Source organism: Benincasa hispida, chromosome 1 (assembly GCF_009727055.1).
Source record: "Benincasa hispida cultivar B227 chromosome 1, ASM972705v1, whole genome shotgun sequence".
NCBI lineage: Eukaryota > Viridiplantae > Streptophyta > Magnoliopsida > Cucurbitales > Cucurbitaceae > Benincasa > Benincasa hispida.
In genome coordinates, this window is record NC_052349.1 from 20,586,425 (window position 1) to 20,603,666 (window position 17,242).

The 17,242-nt window shown below is 33.8% G+C and overlaps 1 protein-coding gene across 1 annotated transcript; it reads right to left on the reverse strand.

The window, feature by feature from the left end:
- Positions 1-6,513: 6,513 nt before the first annotated feature.
- Positions 6,514-14,291, reverse strand: LOC120083089 (protein high chlorophyll fluorescent 107). The gene is made up of 8 exons (XM_039038644.1): positions 13,678-14,291; positions 11,541-11,684; positions 9,859-10,164; positions 9,685-9,744; positions 8,492-8,737; positions 8,125-8,235; positions 7,535-7,711; positions 6,514-7,336 (listed from the first exon to the last, which is right to left on the reverse strand). The coding sequence occupies exons 1-8, from the start codon at positions 14,176-14,178 to the stop codon at positions 6,953-6,955; spliced, it is 1,929 nt and encodes a 642-aa protein (XP_038894572.1). The 5' UTR covers positions 14,179-14,291; the 3' UTR covers positions 6,514-6,952.
- Positions 14,292-17,242: the final 2,951 nt, after the last annotated feature.

Genomic DNA, 17,242 nt, shown 5'->3' on the forward strand with positions numbered 1-17,242 from the left:
CATACAACGAAAATATCACCTAATCAGGGAGATTATGCACCGTGGTGATGTGATAGTCAAACAGATCGCAACGAAGCACAACTTTGTTGATCCCATTACAAAGGCCCTCACGGCTAAAGTGTTCGAGGGTCACCTGGAGAGTCTGGGACTACGGGACATGCAACATCTTGTCTAGGGCAAGTGGGAGATGATATTGGGGTACGCCCTAGTTTATTGTATATTGTACATTTTTATATTGTATTGTACATAGGACAAGTGGGAGATTGTTAGGATTGGTGTCCTTATTCTCCCGGAGTCTCGTTGTTTTGTAAAGATACACATTGTTCAATGAATAAAATAAGTGTTATTTAATTCTGGAATTTACTTATATCCAATAAACAACGATCGTATAGCTTTATTTAAATTATTGGGCATCAACCTATACGATAGGTCTCCGCCTTCTCCCACTTGCCTAGTCGTGTACGCGATCGTTGTTTCCTCCTTCGTCTACCTCATACCAAGTTCGAATAGAGCCCACCCTCTGGATTCTCACACCGAGAATACCAAGGTCACCTTGTTGGTGGTGTCAAACTCAACTCGACACCATCGAGGTTTTTTGGAGGTCGTTCGTGGTGCTGTAGAGGTCGTTCGTGTCGCTGAGGACGAGCGTGGTGTTCGTTCGTGTTGCGGAGGAGATCATGACCGAGGATATTGTTGAGGATGAGCACGAAGTGTTCGTGCAGTGTTGCGGTTGTGTAGATCGAGCATTCGTGATTGTTGATTGTTCGAGCGGTCGCACAACAGAGGTGGAGACGCATCTGCCTATGTGCATAGAGTTTTACTCTCTGTTTATATGTATTATTCATGCTGTAATTTTTGTATGAATCACATAACTGCTTGTTTGAAGTCGATTGTAAATGTTATGTTCATTCATGATTGTAATTTGGAATAGTATTGTTCCGCTACTCATGGAAATCTTGTTTACGATTTCCTTCATTAAGAACATCCTCAAGTATCTTAGGAGAACGAGGGACTACATGCTGGTGTATGGAGCTAAGGACTTGATCGTTTCGGTACCGATTTTGATTTCCAAACTAACAAGGATTCTAGGAAATCCACGTCAGGATCATTGTTCACCCTGAACGGGGGAGCTGTAGTATGTCGTAGCATCAAGCAAGGATGCATTGTAGACTCCAATATAGAGGCTGAATATGTAACTGCTTGTGAAGCAGCAATGGAAGTAGTTTGGCTTAGGAAGTTCCTAAGTTATTTGAAATTCGTTGCAAACATGGACTTGCCTATCACCTTATACTGTGACAATTGTAGGATAGTAGAAAACTCTAAAAAGCCTCGCAGCCACAATTGATGAAAACATATTGAAAGGAAATATCACCTGATACGGGAGATTGTGGAACGAGGAGATGTGATCGTCTTGCATTCGGTTTTTCCATTTCAAAACAACAAAAGACAGCAACTAAAACAGAAAATAAAAGGATAAACATCATATACAACATGCTTTGTAAAGGGAGAAACAAAGAGATGAACGGTTCTTACCTTTGTAGACTCCCAAGCTATGAAGCACAGACACAGATACGGTTACACGATACGGATACGATCAGATACGGTGATTCGCCAATTTCTAAAAAACTAAGATACGGATACCTCTATGGATACGTCATTCTTTTTATATATCTTTTTAATATATATATATATATATATATATTAAGAAAAACGAGGATATTGATACATTGAAGATACATTTTATTTCTTTAAAAAAATCTAGGATATAGATAAATTTAGCATACAAGTTAATAACAATAGCACAAAATAGAATACAAACACTGAAATACAATACAAAAAAAAAAGTAACATCTAAGATGTTGAAGTATAATAGTTAATAAAATGCAATAGAAAAGTGGCTCATATTACAAAGAAGAAGAATAAGATTAGAGGGATAAGTATAAAGATAAACGAAGAACTCCTTTCTTGAATTGTTGAAGATATCTAAATGGTTTATATTTTGAGGGACTTTGTGGGACTCAAATGCGAAGATGAAGATTAGATGATTCTAGGGTTTGGTCTTTTATTTATTTTTTTTACTTTTAGTTTTGGACTCGAGTAGTAAGCTTTTTAAGTTGCCTAGTTTTAGATTGGGAAAGATTAGATGAGTTGCTTATCTTTTTTCTTTTAAAAAAAAGGTACGCGTAAAAATTGATATGTCAAATCGCGTGTCAAATACGTATCTGAGAAGTATCTGGAAGTATCGATATCCGATATGTGTCTGATACGGATTCTTTGTCTCACATGAAGTATCTGTGCTTCACAGCTCCCAAACCTCTCAAAATTTCTCTTGTTCTCCACATGAACAACTTCTCAACGATCACAGACGCTACCACATGTTATTCTCTAGGAATCCAAGAGTTAGATGAATGGTCTCCAACCCTTGGAAGAGGAAGAGGTAGAGAGATTGTATAGAAAGTAGAGAGGAATTCTTTTTGGAGGCTTGGGTATGATTTTCACCAAAACCAATTCTTGCCTTAAATGTGTTAATAAGATAAATTTATATGGAGAAGGGTTTTACCCCTTCTCCAAGTAAATCCCTTTTTACCTTGATGCCAATTAATTAAATAACCCTTATTTAATTAATTGGCACATTAATTAAATAACCATATATTAAATCTAATTTAGTATAGTTAATTAACTGTTATATATAAACATCACATGTTTAAATTCTTCTATCTCTCTATCATTTCTCAACTAATTAATTAACTGTATTGAATCATATTTAATATAGAGTTAATTAACATATAAATATCACATATTTATATGTATACATCTTTTTAAGAATCTAATTCATATAAATCTAATATTTGAATCTCATATAAATATACCTCTCTTACATAATACGAATTATAGATCACGTCTATTATTAATTATATATTAATCACATTAATATACAATTTTCTCAATTGATTTGAATAATTCAAATCATTCCTCTTTTTAGTGAGCTAACAAGGGGACCTTATGGGCCTACAGATTAGAAGCTTTAACGATAGAAGACTAATTGACTAAACTCATTAACCAAATTAATCAATATTTGTTAATTATGGGTATACTCCACTAAAGACCCACAACTGTACTATTCTCACCGTGATATATTTCTGTGTCCACGAATATGATGGAACGTACACACGCACAGTGGAAGCAATAAAGGATCTAAAGTACTCTAATTATGTTAATTTCATATGAATAAGCATGCATTTTAACAAAAGATAAAAGGATTAAGAGTACAACCTGTGTACCTTCAAATAGATTCTCGATTTCGATCAAATCTTCTCACAAACGGTTCGTAAACCACCACGAGTGTCTTCCCGACTATTCTCCGGCCTTGGAATTGGATGGTGGGATCCGATGAGTGACCAATTTGGAGAGAAATTGAAGAATGGTTTGAGAGAGAATTAGAATTAGGGCAGGTTTTTTCAAAATTTCATGAATTTCCAATTTTGCCAAGAAGAATTAAAATTCATAGAACTCTTCTATCTATAGGCAAAAACATGCAAATCATATACTTTTTTAGTAATTGACACTCAAAACCAATCTTGGATTTTTCCACTAAGTTGGTCAAGAGCTCAAAGTTTTGACTCTCAAAGTCAAAAGTCAATATTTTGACTTTTATCTAATTTTGACCTAGTCAACAATTTTGACTTTAATCCAATTTTGACCTCTTTAATTTAAAACAACAATTAATTTTAGTTTAGGCAATTAATTAAACGATTTGATTGATTAAAATCACACTAATCTTGATCAATCCTAATTGACCGTTTGTGAAACTCTATATAGAAAATTCTGATATTCAAATCTTATTTAAATATCTTCTCATCTCTCTATATGTTTAATTCATAATTAAACATTAGGTTAAATATATCGGATATATTCAACACTTTACTCCAAGGACCAAATCCGAAAACTTCGAACTCATTCGTCTTACTGTTCTAAGCTTTAGTCCAATATGAGCTAGTAGGGGGACCTAATGGACCTACAGATCATGGGCTCCAACGATCCGAGATTAACCGGTTAAACTCTTTAACCTCATTAACCAACATTCGTTAACTACCGGGTCACTCCACTAAAGCCCAGTAGTTGCACTCCCTTCACTATGGATATATTTCTGTCCACTTGATATAACTATAATCAATAAGTCAACCCTTCACAAGTTTGTATGTAATAACGACTAAGTCAAAAGTTGTTTTACTCCCAAGATTACATTTTGCTCCTTAAGTCCCACTGATCCTTTAATGAACAATTAGTTTGTGATCCAATCATCAAACCGAGTCCCTCTGGGGCCAATGAGAAGGTGGGGCCTCTTGTTCAAGACTCGGAGTCAGCACTCAAGGGAACAACCTCTCTACTATCCCTAAAAGTAAGTAGGAGCGAATTTCATCTTGCACTCTATGTCCCCAACTATCTACCCGGTCTTACCCTTGAAATGGGGGGCTTATTGAGCCGACATTGATGAGCCAACTCTCACCAATGCAAATTTAAGGATAATCCCGAATACACAGAAGTTTATAGTTAGCTCAGGATTAAGGTCAAGTTACCTAGGTCATCGCTTTGAAATAGTCGGTCTTAAATAGTAAATAGCGTTATAAAGTAAAAGTGACTTATTTCTTGGTCCAATATTATAAAAAATCTTTGCACAAAACGCCCCTACTCACATGTCTCCACATGAACGATTTAGGATCACTTCGTTTATACTAAATACAAAGTGGGTTGCATCTAATAATATCTTTGGAATAAGTACCCAGCCTTATTCGTATACTATAGACCATTTAGACTATTTACTTGAACTTGATCCACTTTTATATCGCTACATAAAGTCCAAGTATTCATTTTATAGTCATGGATCTTAGATTATTGGATTTAGGGTTTTCTAAAACAAAAAGAGCAATTCATGTATTCAATAACAACTTTATTGTAAACAGAATAAGCTTAAAGATTACAAACTGCGAGTTTTAGGACATACAACTCAACAGGATATAGATCAATAACAACAAGTTAGTCCTTCACGAGTGTTCGTAACACCAACTGGGTTAAATTATTGTTTTACCCTTGGGACACCTCTATATCCTTAAGTATCAATACTCCTATAATGAAAAACTTGTTTATGGTCCAACCATTAAACAGAAACCCCTCTCGAGCCAATGATGTGGAGACATACAGGGATCAATGTTCAAGATACAGCCTAGAAGGTCTATAGTATAGGGATAAGGTTGAGTACCTTATTCTGGTGGCACTATGAATATGGCCCACTTTGTATTTGATAGAAAACGATGATTCAACGCATTCGTATAGGTGACATACGAGTTAGGGTATCCTATGCAATGAGTTTGCATAAGATCAGACCGCAAAATAGTAACCACTAGATGTAACTTCGTTGACTAATTAGGTTTCTATTTCAATAGAATGATCTAGGCAACTTAGTCTTGATCCTGAGTCTATTATGAATTTCTATTCATGAATAATTGTCCTTTAATTTGTATGGGTAAGAGTGGCCAACTCGCCAACTCAATATGCCTACCATTTTGGGGACAGGACCGAGTGGGGTAGTTGGGAACATAATAACACAAGATGGATGACACTTTTTCTCGACTTTAGGGTAAGTAGATGAGTGTTCCCTTAAGTGGTGTATTCAGGACTTGAACAAAGGGTCTTACCCTCTCCTTGCTCGAGAGGGTTTTTGTTTAATGGTTAGATCATAAACAGGTTGTTCATTAGAGGAGCTGGTACTTAAGGATAAAGAAGTAACCTAGGAGTAAAACGGTAATTTTGACCCAGATGGTGTTACGAACACTCATGAAGGACTAACTTGCTGTTATTGGTCTATATCCGTGAACACAGAAATATATCTACAGTGAAAAGAATATAGTTGTGGGTCTTTAGTACAGTGTATCAACAGTTAACTAATATTAATTAATGTAGTTAATGAGTTTAGTCAATTAATCTCATATCATTGGAACTTCTTCTGTAGGTCCACGAGGTCCCCTTCCAAGCCCGTAAAGAGAATTGAGGTAATTATGTCTTGAATAGAGTTTGAAATGTTCAAATTCACTTAGGGAAATAATATAGTGTATAATGATATATTATAATATAAAATCTATCTTTTAATTAAACTTTGAAATATAAATTTAATTTTGGATATGATTCGTTAATCTATGAGAGAATTAAATATTTGAAGGAGTTCAAAATATTAATTTAATATGAATTAGATTCATATTAAAACTATGACGATGATAATGTGGACCTTGGCAAAGACGACAATGACAAGCGAGCCCAAGTTCGACTCCCCATAAGCCATCCATATAATGCTTAGCAAACATCTGATTTGATATAATTTTGAAATCTAGAAAGATAAAAAGTCTTAAAAGTTTATTAGAATTTTTATAGATAAAAGACATATATCTTCGACTTCTGAACAAAAAATGAATTCAAAATTAAATTTTAGAAACTTATCAAACATTGGAAAGATAAAGGATCTAGCAACATGGTTTGTAATTATGATCTTTCTGATTTAATACAGCAACATGTTTTCAATTTTCCTAGGTAAATACTTGAGAGAGAGAAATCAGTCTCAGAGAATATCAAGAATAATGAACTTACAAAGTTATTTACATTATGGCCTCTTTCAGACATGTAGACCTTGAGGCACAATGACAATGAAAGAAGTGTTTTCTTCCTTCATCCTTGTAGCTATATTTATAAACAACTTTCTGAATAACCCTACAGTGAGGGAAGCTAAGACTTACAAAACATTCCTTCCATTTAGAAGCTTTTTTCTCTGGAATGAACTATAAGATCAAGTAGATTTGGTTCACTTGGCACAAACTTGTTGGAACTTCTTCTGGTCATATTTTTGAAGAAATTCTTACCAGATAGTTGATTAAAACTGGTTTGTATTGCCTTCACAATGTAGCAATTATCCAGATGATGGTTCTGCTCTTTGGCTTTGTGAAACAGTCATTTCTTGTCTGTTTTCTGATTTCAATTGCCTCCTTTGATATTTGAACCTTTTGGGCCGTGATGTTTCGAGCTGAATTTCGAGTTTTGATGTGTCTATAGACAACTTTTTCATAATAAAGGCATCCAAATCAAACCCAGTTTCACTTTCAACCACATTGTTACCAGAAGAGGAGGCAGCTGAGTCGTCTACGGAGGCATTTCGAGGGCCTCCATCCGCTGTTCTAGATGTGGTGAATGGATCTTGTTCGAGCTTCAACAGTCTCTTTATGCTGTCCAGTGCTGGGTCAATAACGTCTAAAAATCCCATAACCCATGAAGCATCATCCACAACTTCAGTTCGCTGTTGCAAAACAAATTTCTTTATTAACCAACACTTGAGAGAAACAAACTCAAATTTCAAAAGCTTATAATTCTATCCAGCATCACTTGTTCAAGAGCTTAAAAAAACAGTAGCCAATTTAAAATGATTTGAACTAATTAAAAGTACACTTTGAGTTGTAGTGTAACTGAAGATTGGATTTGTAACTGAGGTTCTGACCTGCTGGAAATAGAGATTTCGAATTTCCTCGGCTCGGATTGCATTCCCTTGATCCTCTTCCAATGCTGCCCATGTCATCCATGTAACATAACTCTGAGAATTTATGTTTAGAGAGGATCTATATAATCTTCTTGCGGCTGATAAATTGCCTACTCTCTGTTCCAGAACACCCCAAGCCTGTAGTAAAGCAATCCAAGTAAGTAATATTTCGATTCCAAGCCTGAATTAAGGATTCTTGAACTTCAAATCACAGTCCCTATTCTTCATTATGTTAATTAAACGGTGGTCTAGTATACCTATTAGAACAAATTTAGATGATTTAGCACAACATGATAGACAAATTACGGAAGAAAGAGGAAAACTAGCTAGATGATATAAAGTAACGTAGCCTATAATGCCTCTTTGTGGTGTTTGTCGCTAGATCTTTTTGTAATTATGATCTTAGTTGATTTCGTTGGATTCGGTAGTTTCTTTGGGTCTTTCTTTTTCTTTCATTTTTCTCTAGGAAAGCTCGATTTCTTATTAAAAAAATTAAAGAAGAGGTTTACAATTCAAAACTAAATTTACAGATCTACTAGTACTTCTACTACCTGAAGACATCTAGCTGCACTCTCACTAGCTGAGTCGATTAACAATGCTCTTTGATATAGCTCCCTTGCTTTCACTATGTTTCCTTCTTTCCATTCCATCCATCCCCATGCCTGCATAAGCCATAGTTTAAGTTTTGTCAAGATAAAAGTGGAACCACAACAGAAAACTTGATCTGAGTTTGATTAGCAAACCCTTCTACCAAAAGAAAGATAGTAAAGGCCCATTTAGTTACATTTTCGCTTTTACTCGTTTCTGATTTCTTGTTTCTTCTGCCAAATACTTTTGTTTCTAAAAAATTTGGAGACAAGAAACACTAAAAGACAAAAAGGAACGTTACTAAATGGACCTTAACATATTAACACATACAATCCACACAGGCTGATGCTTTGGATCCAGTTCAGATGCTCGCCTAAACAAAACTCGAGCAAGGCTTGCAGAGGAGTTCTTATACTCCAATAAACCAAGAGACTGAAGAAGAACAGGGTCTCTTGGATTGAGGACATGGCCTATCTTTAAAAGTTTCCTTCCCTTTTCGATATTTCCCATATTAGCTTCAAAGAGTCCCCATATATGCCATGCAAATCTGTTCTTGGGGCTGGCCTGGATGGCTTTCTAGGTAACAAAGAAACAAATGGAAATTGTTAACTTACAAACTAAAGTCAGACTTTATTAAACTTTAGTTAATAGGTTAGGGTATATTAAATCTTTTATATAACTTATATGCATTCATGTTTGTTCCATTTTGGTAAAACCTTATATACAAATAATTTGCTTTTTTGGGATAAGAAACTGAGCTTTCAATGAAAAAAAAAAGAAAGAAAGAAAGAAAGAATATACAAGTGGGTACGGGGAACTACATAAAGGAACTGAAATCTAAAAGAACACTCTGAATATTTTTCATTATAAGACATTTTGTTTCAAGTCTCTAAGCTTGACACAAAAACATTTGAAAATTTGCATCAATTTTCCAATAAGTTATCCAATATAAATCTCATATAGACATTTTTTATTCATTTACCTCACCAATAGATGTCTATATTGACGAGTGTTTATAGTCACATGTAAAGTTTACAACCTAAAATAAAATATTTAAATTGAGGGATTGACACAAAATATTTAGAAGTTTTATTTTTTACTAAGACTAAACTTGAAAACTAAGTTGATATGGTATGATATATTTAATAATTATAATATGTTTAGACAAAATCTCGTGGTTCTTTTCTAATCATGATCTTGGTTTGATTTTGTTAGATCAGAGTCCCTTTTTAGTTAATTTTGGGCTTCCCTTGCTTCCTCTTTTGTGCACTGTTTTTTTTTTTTTTTTTTTTTTGTATGCTCTTATTTTATTCATATTTCTCACTAAAAGCTTGGTTTCTTGCCCAAAGAAATAACAGAACAAAAACTCAAACTCAGAACCACAAAAATCACAAATGAGATAAAAAGATCATGATCTAGGCTTTATTGAAAGTCAACCTATCTAACCCAGAATCCTGCTCTCTACTAAAAACTCGTGAAATTCCAAGAGCTCACCAACACATTAATAATAAGAAGAAAATTACCTCAAATCGTTCTCTAGCAAGAAGGCTGTTCTCCAGCTGCATCTCCAGTTGTGCCCAAGCCTGCAGATACCATTGATCATGTCCAAATTACAGGGGGGGATTGGCAGCTGAAAGTAATGATAATATTTCAGAACAGAATAGGCCAATGGGAAAATGGGATCTAAAAGAACTCACAAGCCAACTAGCACAGCTCTTGGGGTTGCACTTGGTAGCCTGCTTAAACAAATAACGAGCCTGCTCGTACCGTTTCGATTTGGCTTCAAGCAGTGCAAGTGTCTGGTAAATATACTCATTTCCACCACAGTATTTGAGGCCTTTGGCGAGTAAATTCCTGGCCTTCTTGATGTTCCCTTGCTTTAGCTCTAACACAGCCCAGCCATGCCATGCTGCAATGTGTTTCTTGTTCGCTACTGTGGCTGCATCGAACAGTTCTCTCGCCTTCCTAATGTTCCCCATCCTGCTCTCCAGAACAGCCCAGCACTATATCAAGTGTGCAATCAGTAGCTAAAATTTCAGAAAATGAAATATAGACCTGCTTCCAAACATTTCATGATATCCCAATACAGCTTGTTTTTCTTTTTTGGGTGCTACCAAGGGGTGACTTGTAAGCGGGTCGGTTTAGGTCAGTTTTTGGCCAAAACAAACATTTTTCTTCTTTCGAAAATCTAAACAACAGATAAGGATAGTTCAAGTCCATTGAATTGAGTTGGTTTGATTAGTTTTGTCTTTCTTCCTCAGTTTTTGAGTTTTAGCTTGCACCAACAAGTCCCATGACGGTAGTCGGTAGAAGTATTCTAAAACAACATGGTTTAAGAAAAATATAAAGCCGATACCAAAACTGATTTTTGACCAATTTTGATTCTACGAAGATTAAATTTAATAGAGCAAAATCAAACAGAGATTGAATGATCGAAGTCAGATTGAAAGTGATTTTAACCATTTTAAGACCAAAATATGCACTCATTTTTTGTTAGTAACTCAAAACTGCAAATTAGTTTTTGAGTTGGTCTAGTCAATTCCTAGTTTCTAGGAAATAGTTGAAGTTGTTTTTAGTTATAGTCAAGTCTAAGTTCTTATTCTTGTGGATATGGAATTTTCTAAAATGAAATTTACACACTTTCCATTTTTCTCATTTCCCTCACATTAGTTAGAACAGTTTTTCTTTCCATTTTCTCACCCTCCTTCGGCTTGCACCCCTAAGAACTGTGCTGGCAGAGTAGAGATATGCTGATAACAGTGATAACTAGTTGAAAGAGGAATTCAAAATATAAGTTGTAAAATGTATCAGCCCTTTCAAGGAACAGCCAGCGATTGGAAGAACATGAAAGGCTAAGAAGCCAGGAGGGAAGAGGGAGCAAGGTGTATATATCTACCCAAAATTGCAGAAGCAAAAGAAATTTTCACAAGGGACACACTAAGTTACAAGATAACTGAAGTTGTGAAAGAGAATACCTTGAAAACTGGACCAACCATTTATGTGATTTAGCTCAAATCAAAATGTAATATTCTAATACAATTGATTATTTTATCTGGGTTTCCAAATTTATACAAGTTATGTTCATATTTGCTATGTTTAATGAAAAATCAATAACTGAAGTGTTGGAAGTTTCACTTCTAACATTGTACTCATAGTCTACATTTCATTCCACTCAGCTTCAGCTGCTTTCATTTAAGAGACAACCAGGATTTTAAGTCACTAAGTTTAGTTAGAGGGTACCTCCAAATAATATCCCAAACCTTACTACAAGGCTACCAAGTTTTTAGAACTATTTATAAAATTTTAAAATAAAATGTTCTAAAAATTAGACTGAAAGGAGAAAAAACAAAAACAAAAACATAGGAAAAAAGAAACTGACCTGCCAAATGTAGGAGTTCTCTCCTTGCGTGGCTTGGCAGCCTCTCTCATACACAGCTTTTGCTTCAGCTGCTTTCATTCGCTTCCCCAACATCTTCCCCAACGCTACATAAGCCCGCCCATCCTCCGGCCATTTACTTATACACTAAATTCACTCCAATATTTTCATTTCATTCAGCACTTAAACAAAAAATCAATTAAAATACCCCTAAACTTTGAAAGTTGTATCAATTTAAATCCTAAACTAATAATTGTATCAATTTAAACCTTAAACTTTGGGGTAGCATCAACTTAAACCCCAAACTAATAATTGTATCAATATAAACCCTAAACGTTTACAAATGTATCAATTTAAACTCTTAGTTTTTATAGGTATATCAATTTAAATCTTAAACTTTCATAAGTGTATCCAAATAAAACATAATGAAGGGTTTAAATTGATACTATTATTAATTTGGAGTTTTAATTGATACACTTACGAAAGTTTAAGATTTAAATTGATATAATTATTAATTTAGGGTTTAAATTGAAACAACCCAAAATTCAGGAGTGTAAATTGATATTTATCAAAAAAAAAAAAAAAAAAAAATCTCAAGTTAATCTCAAAAGCTACGCTACATAGATTTTGAAATAAACAAAACTAAAAAAATGATTTGCTTTAAATTATCTTATAATCAAATTTACCAAATACTAAAAATGGTTAAAATTTCCAAATAACCACTTTAAACTCTTGCAAATCAATCCCGAACACACCCAGGACTAATTGTGACATGTAATCATCTTAATGAGGTTGGAGGTTTAAAAAGTCTAAGTTTAGCCTGTTTATTTCATCCAATCAACCCCCTAAATTCTAGATTTAACCAAGTGGTAAAATTTATACCTCGTTCATTTTTTCTCAAGATTACGCTGCAATTCTTTTGATTATGTGTAGAGTACATTTCAGCTAAGTTTGAATGTTTTATTATCAAAACGCATTTTTACTTTTGTTTCATATTATGGTTTTTTTAATCTATAGTTTCTTAATGAAAACCAAGCTTTTCATTGGGAACAAATGGAAAAAGATTTTATGGCTAAAATTTGAATACTTTTAAAGTTAAGTTTTTGCATTTTTATAGCTTTTAATACGGAAAGCAGAATGTAAAATTGCAATTGTGGGGGAATGATCACTTAAAACTTCCATCCATGGAGAAAGTTACTAATGCTTTAACCGTTTACACCGCCCAAGTCTGACAACATTTTCAATTGTTTGATTTTTATAATATTTTTTTTAGTACAATTGAGGATATGAGATTCAAACCTTGTAGTTTCTAACACATTCGAATGTCAATTGAGTTATACTCGGTTTGACTTGATGAATACTTAATAAGTTAGATTTTGTGCAATTTATTCATTAATGGATAAATTACATTTTTTATCTCTAGAAGGTTTTTTTGGACAATATGTGGGGTGAGAGAATCGAACCTCTAATTTCAAGCTTATACACTATGAAAGTTGAACTATACTCATTTTGATCAAGGTCAACTTAACACTTTTAGTCTTTAAGATTTGAATTTAATTTTTACTTTTTGTCCTTAAACTTTTAAAAATGACGTGTTTGATCTCATAAATTAAGATGTCATTTCTAATTAGTCTATAAAATTTGAAATAAGTTTCTAATGGGTAAAAGAGTATTAAAAAAATAAAAACTACAACTCATTTTAAATAGTCATTTTAACATATTTTAATGATCACGTTATTGTTTATTACATCAACTAGTGTCAAGTCTACTTACAAATCATTTAGAAACTAATATCGAATTGTATGGACCAACTAAAAATAACACATTTCATTTGGAAATCTTAGAAAACAACTAACATCACAAGTGTTTATAGTTTTTTTTTAAAATAAAAGGACCTAATGGAAACTAATTTCTAATTGTAGTATATATTATCTTTACCAATCAATTGGGTGTTTTTATAATTTATTTATTTATTTTAGTATAATAAAACGGACATTGAAACCATAGACTCTAGCACATATTATAGGTCGGTCTCGCTTTTATGATTTTAATAATTTAATTTTGAATATGAATTAAGTTTACTGATCATAAACACCAAAATTAAATAAAAATCCACATATATGAATGAAAATAAAAATACCTTCTGAAGGACTTGTTGTGCTTCATCATATTGAAAATTCCTTGCCAACATCTTCGCTCTGTACAACGCCAAATCCAAATTGATAATCAGCGGCCTTTCTAGGGCACTCGAATCCACTCTATTCTCCGGTTCAAAGATCGGCATCTTCTTCGCGATCTCCGTTAGCCTTACATCTATCATCGAAGATCTACTCTCAACTTCCGTTTCCTCATCCTCGCCGTCGCCGGAATCTTCGCCAGGAAACTCCATAACCGGCCGCCGAATCCTAATTACCTCCTCGGACGCCTCTCTTTTGTCGCCCTCCGAAGATCGATCGACGACGAGAACCGCCGTCGAAGAGTCCCTCGAAGAACAGCACGGCGGAACGGAGAGGGAATTTGGGGCGGAATGTAGGGGTATAATGGAGATTTTGCATCTGTACTTCGGCAGATTGGTCGAATTCTGAGAGGAAGAGAAGAGATTGAAGCTTGCGGTTGAAGGAGAAGAAGAGAAGACTTGCATTTTTCTCTAGTTTAGTTTTGAAGGTTTTTCAGTACAGCGTCTGAATTTTGCGTTCGCAGGAGCTGTGGAGAAGAAGAAGAACTGAGACTAAATTACGATTTTAACCTTCAAAATGTACTGCTGATACGGTTTTGGTTCGCGGAAGAAACTAAAGGGTATTTTCGGGTTGTTGGGGCTGAAATGTGACTGGTAACTATTTGTCCACGTGGCGGTCTATGGAGTGGCTCTGCACTTTAATCCCATTTTGTACCACGTGGAGAGATTTTGTTGGTTGGTTGTGCAGATTTCTGATATTCTACCGATAAATGTCCAATAGCGAAGAAAAGTTATTAATACTACTTATTTATTTCTACCATATTGCAAAATTTGGGTCATCGAAATTTCGAGATTTGGTCGAGTTCGAAATTTTACTAATATGAGAATTTTAATTTCTCTCAATTTTTTTAAGTTTTTCTAAATTTCAAAATTTTTTATTGAAATTTTGAATTTTTTTCAACAATTAGCTATGCTAGCTCAATGATAGTTTTTTCTCTTTTATCATAAAAATTTTGTATTCTCTAAGAAACTATGTATATATTTTTAACTTCATTTAAACTTTTTTTTAATTAAATTTTTACATAATTTCACTTTAAACTTGAATTAATATGAGTTCTTTAATATTCCTCTCATTTTCCGTCAAACTCTATCTATTTGTAGAGTTTTCTTTTTCTTCTATCCATTATGTTATGTTTTTTGTATTTCTCTTATGTTTAATATTATGATTTTTATATTCTTATTATAATAAGCTATGCCAATTTAATGCTAGATTTTTTTATTTTTGTATCCACTTCATTTTATAATAAACAATTTACAATTATTTTGTATGCAAATATTTTATGTCTTTTAATTTTGTAATTAATTACCAATCTTTGATATAACTTTTTATTAAGTTTTTTATTTCTTTTTTAAATTCCTGCTCTCGTATCGACAGTTACATAAGCATTTTACAGTTTGCATCTAAATGTTGTCTTGCTTTAAATGATGATTAAAAATGGTCAATTATAGTCTAATTAAACTAAAGTTTCACAGATTAATTATAACAATTTTCATCAATTTCTATAAGATTTTTCAAAATTATCATCGATATTCCATAAAATTATGACCTCAATATTTCCATCGACATTGATATTTCGAATCTTGGTTATTATTTCCTTTCAGTGGACACGCGGTGGATGATATATTGTTTTGATCCATGAATATCATATAATTCTAAAAAATGTTTCTTTTATAGAAACTTAGTATTAAATTTTTTCTATACCAACATAGTTAGAGATGTCCACAAGATGGGAGGGGGTCGAGGATGGCTTCCCCGTCCCCTATCCTCGCTACCCATTTCTTCCCCATCACTACAAAATTTTCCACGAGGATTGGGGCAGGGATTCCCCATATAGAATTCGCGGGGATTGGGTTCCCCGCGAAGAATTTTTTCCCCTTTGGATTTTTTTAAAAAAAAAAAATAATAATTAACTTAAATCACTATATAAATTTTTTTTTACTTAAATAGTTAAATATCTCACTATATGCGACAAACATATGATTAAAATGTTTAATTTTCATAATTTCTAAAAATTAAAATTTAAATATTACAACAATATATCCTAATTTCTACTCAATAGGAAATAAATAATTCAAATAAAAAGTTATATACAATTAATTAACTTTATATATAATTGTGTAGTTTATATATATATATATATATATATATATACACACATTAAACCTTATATAAAATTAGATATGTATAACTGGGGCGGGGCGGGGTTGAAGTCGGGGACAGAGTTGGGGAATATATTCCCCGTCCCCGCCCCGTTAGCCAAAGAAAAAGATTTTCTCCCCGCTCCCTCCTCCATTCCCTATCTAATCGAAGATTCCCACGCCAGTCGGGGCGGGACTCTAGCCTCGCCGGTTAAATGAACATCTCTAAACATAGTACTATATAATTAATTATATCAAATGAATTTAGATTTTATTAGAATCGAAAAATAATTATCCATTTTTTTAAATAATTTTATTTCCTTCTTTAAACTTATGAGGTGGTAATTTCTTATCCCAAAATCAATATGAACAAAGTATAACCGATATGAACTTATACTATCAATCTCAACATCTTAACTAAAATCAGAATAAAGCTTCAACAAATGATTAGCATGCTTTTATAAACTTATACCAAGGTTATGTATGAAAACTGTCATTTCACTGGTGAGTACGAGCTTTTATTAACTTAGGGGGTGTTTGACAACCAGGAGAGTTGGGTTGAGTTGTTATTTTTTACCAACTCAATGTTTGATAACAACTTTAAATGTTGGACCCCAACTCTCCCCAATTCTCTCTCATCCAATCTTTGGTTCCACCCATCAATCTCCGTTGGTGATTACTGCTACCACACTCCGGCGACATACTCCGTGACTACCTTCGATTGGCCAACTTCGACGTCCAACTTCAAGCTCTGGCAACCACCTTCGATAACACTCTGGCAACCAATTCCGAAAACCACCTTGGTAAAGAAAACTCTGACTTCCACATTCACACGACCAACTTCAACGAAGAACTCCGGGCTCCACCAACCACCTCCGATGACAACTCTAATGACTAACTCCAACGACTACCTTCGCACAAGCAACTTTGGCGACATACTCTGCCTACCATCTTCATGTGCTCAACTTCGACAACCACGAATAAAAATAAAACGGTGGATTTAATTACCCACTCTCACCCGTCTTCTCACGTGTTTTCATTACTCTCTCAACTCCCTCAATTACTTTGCCGTTTCTCTCTTTCTCATGCTCACTTTACATTTACTCCCCTTCTCTCATCTTCTCTCTTCTTTCGTCAGTTCGTTCTCATTTTCTCTCTTCTTTCTCTGTTTGGCTCATATGGGTTTTATTTTCTCTTTTCTATCTCAACTCCTCCTTTCTCTTTTTTTGATTTTCTTTCTATAGCTATTCTTTTAGATCTAATTATTCTTCTTCAATTTCATTTTTTTCTTAGATTTAAAAAATATTACATACGATGTCCTATTATTGTT

What these genes read in the sequence shown, in the direction of transcription:
- LOC120083089 (XM_039038644.1), bottom strand. Translation starts at nt 14,178, where the DNA reads ATGCAAGTCTTCTCTTCTTCTCCTTCAACCGCAAGCTTCAATCTCTTC. An exon ending in CACAACAAGTCCTTCAGAAG is followed by an intron (nt 11,685 to 13,677) that starts GTATTTTTATTT and finishes GAGTGAATTTAG; the next exon opens with TGTATAAGTAAATGGCCGGA. An exon ending in AGAACTCCTACATTTGGCAG is followed by an intron (nt 10,165 to 11,540) that starts GTCAGTTTCTTT and finishes CACTTGATATAG; the next exon opens with TGCTGGGCTGTTCTGGAGAG.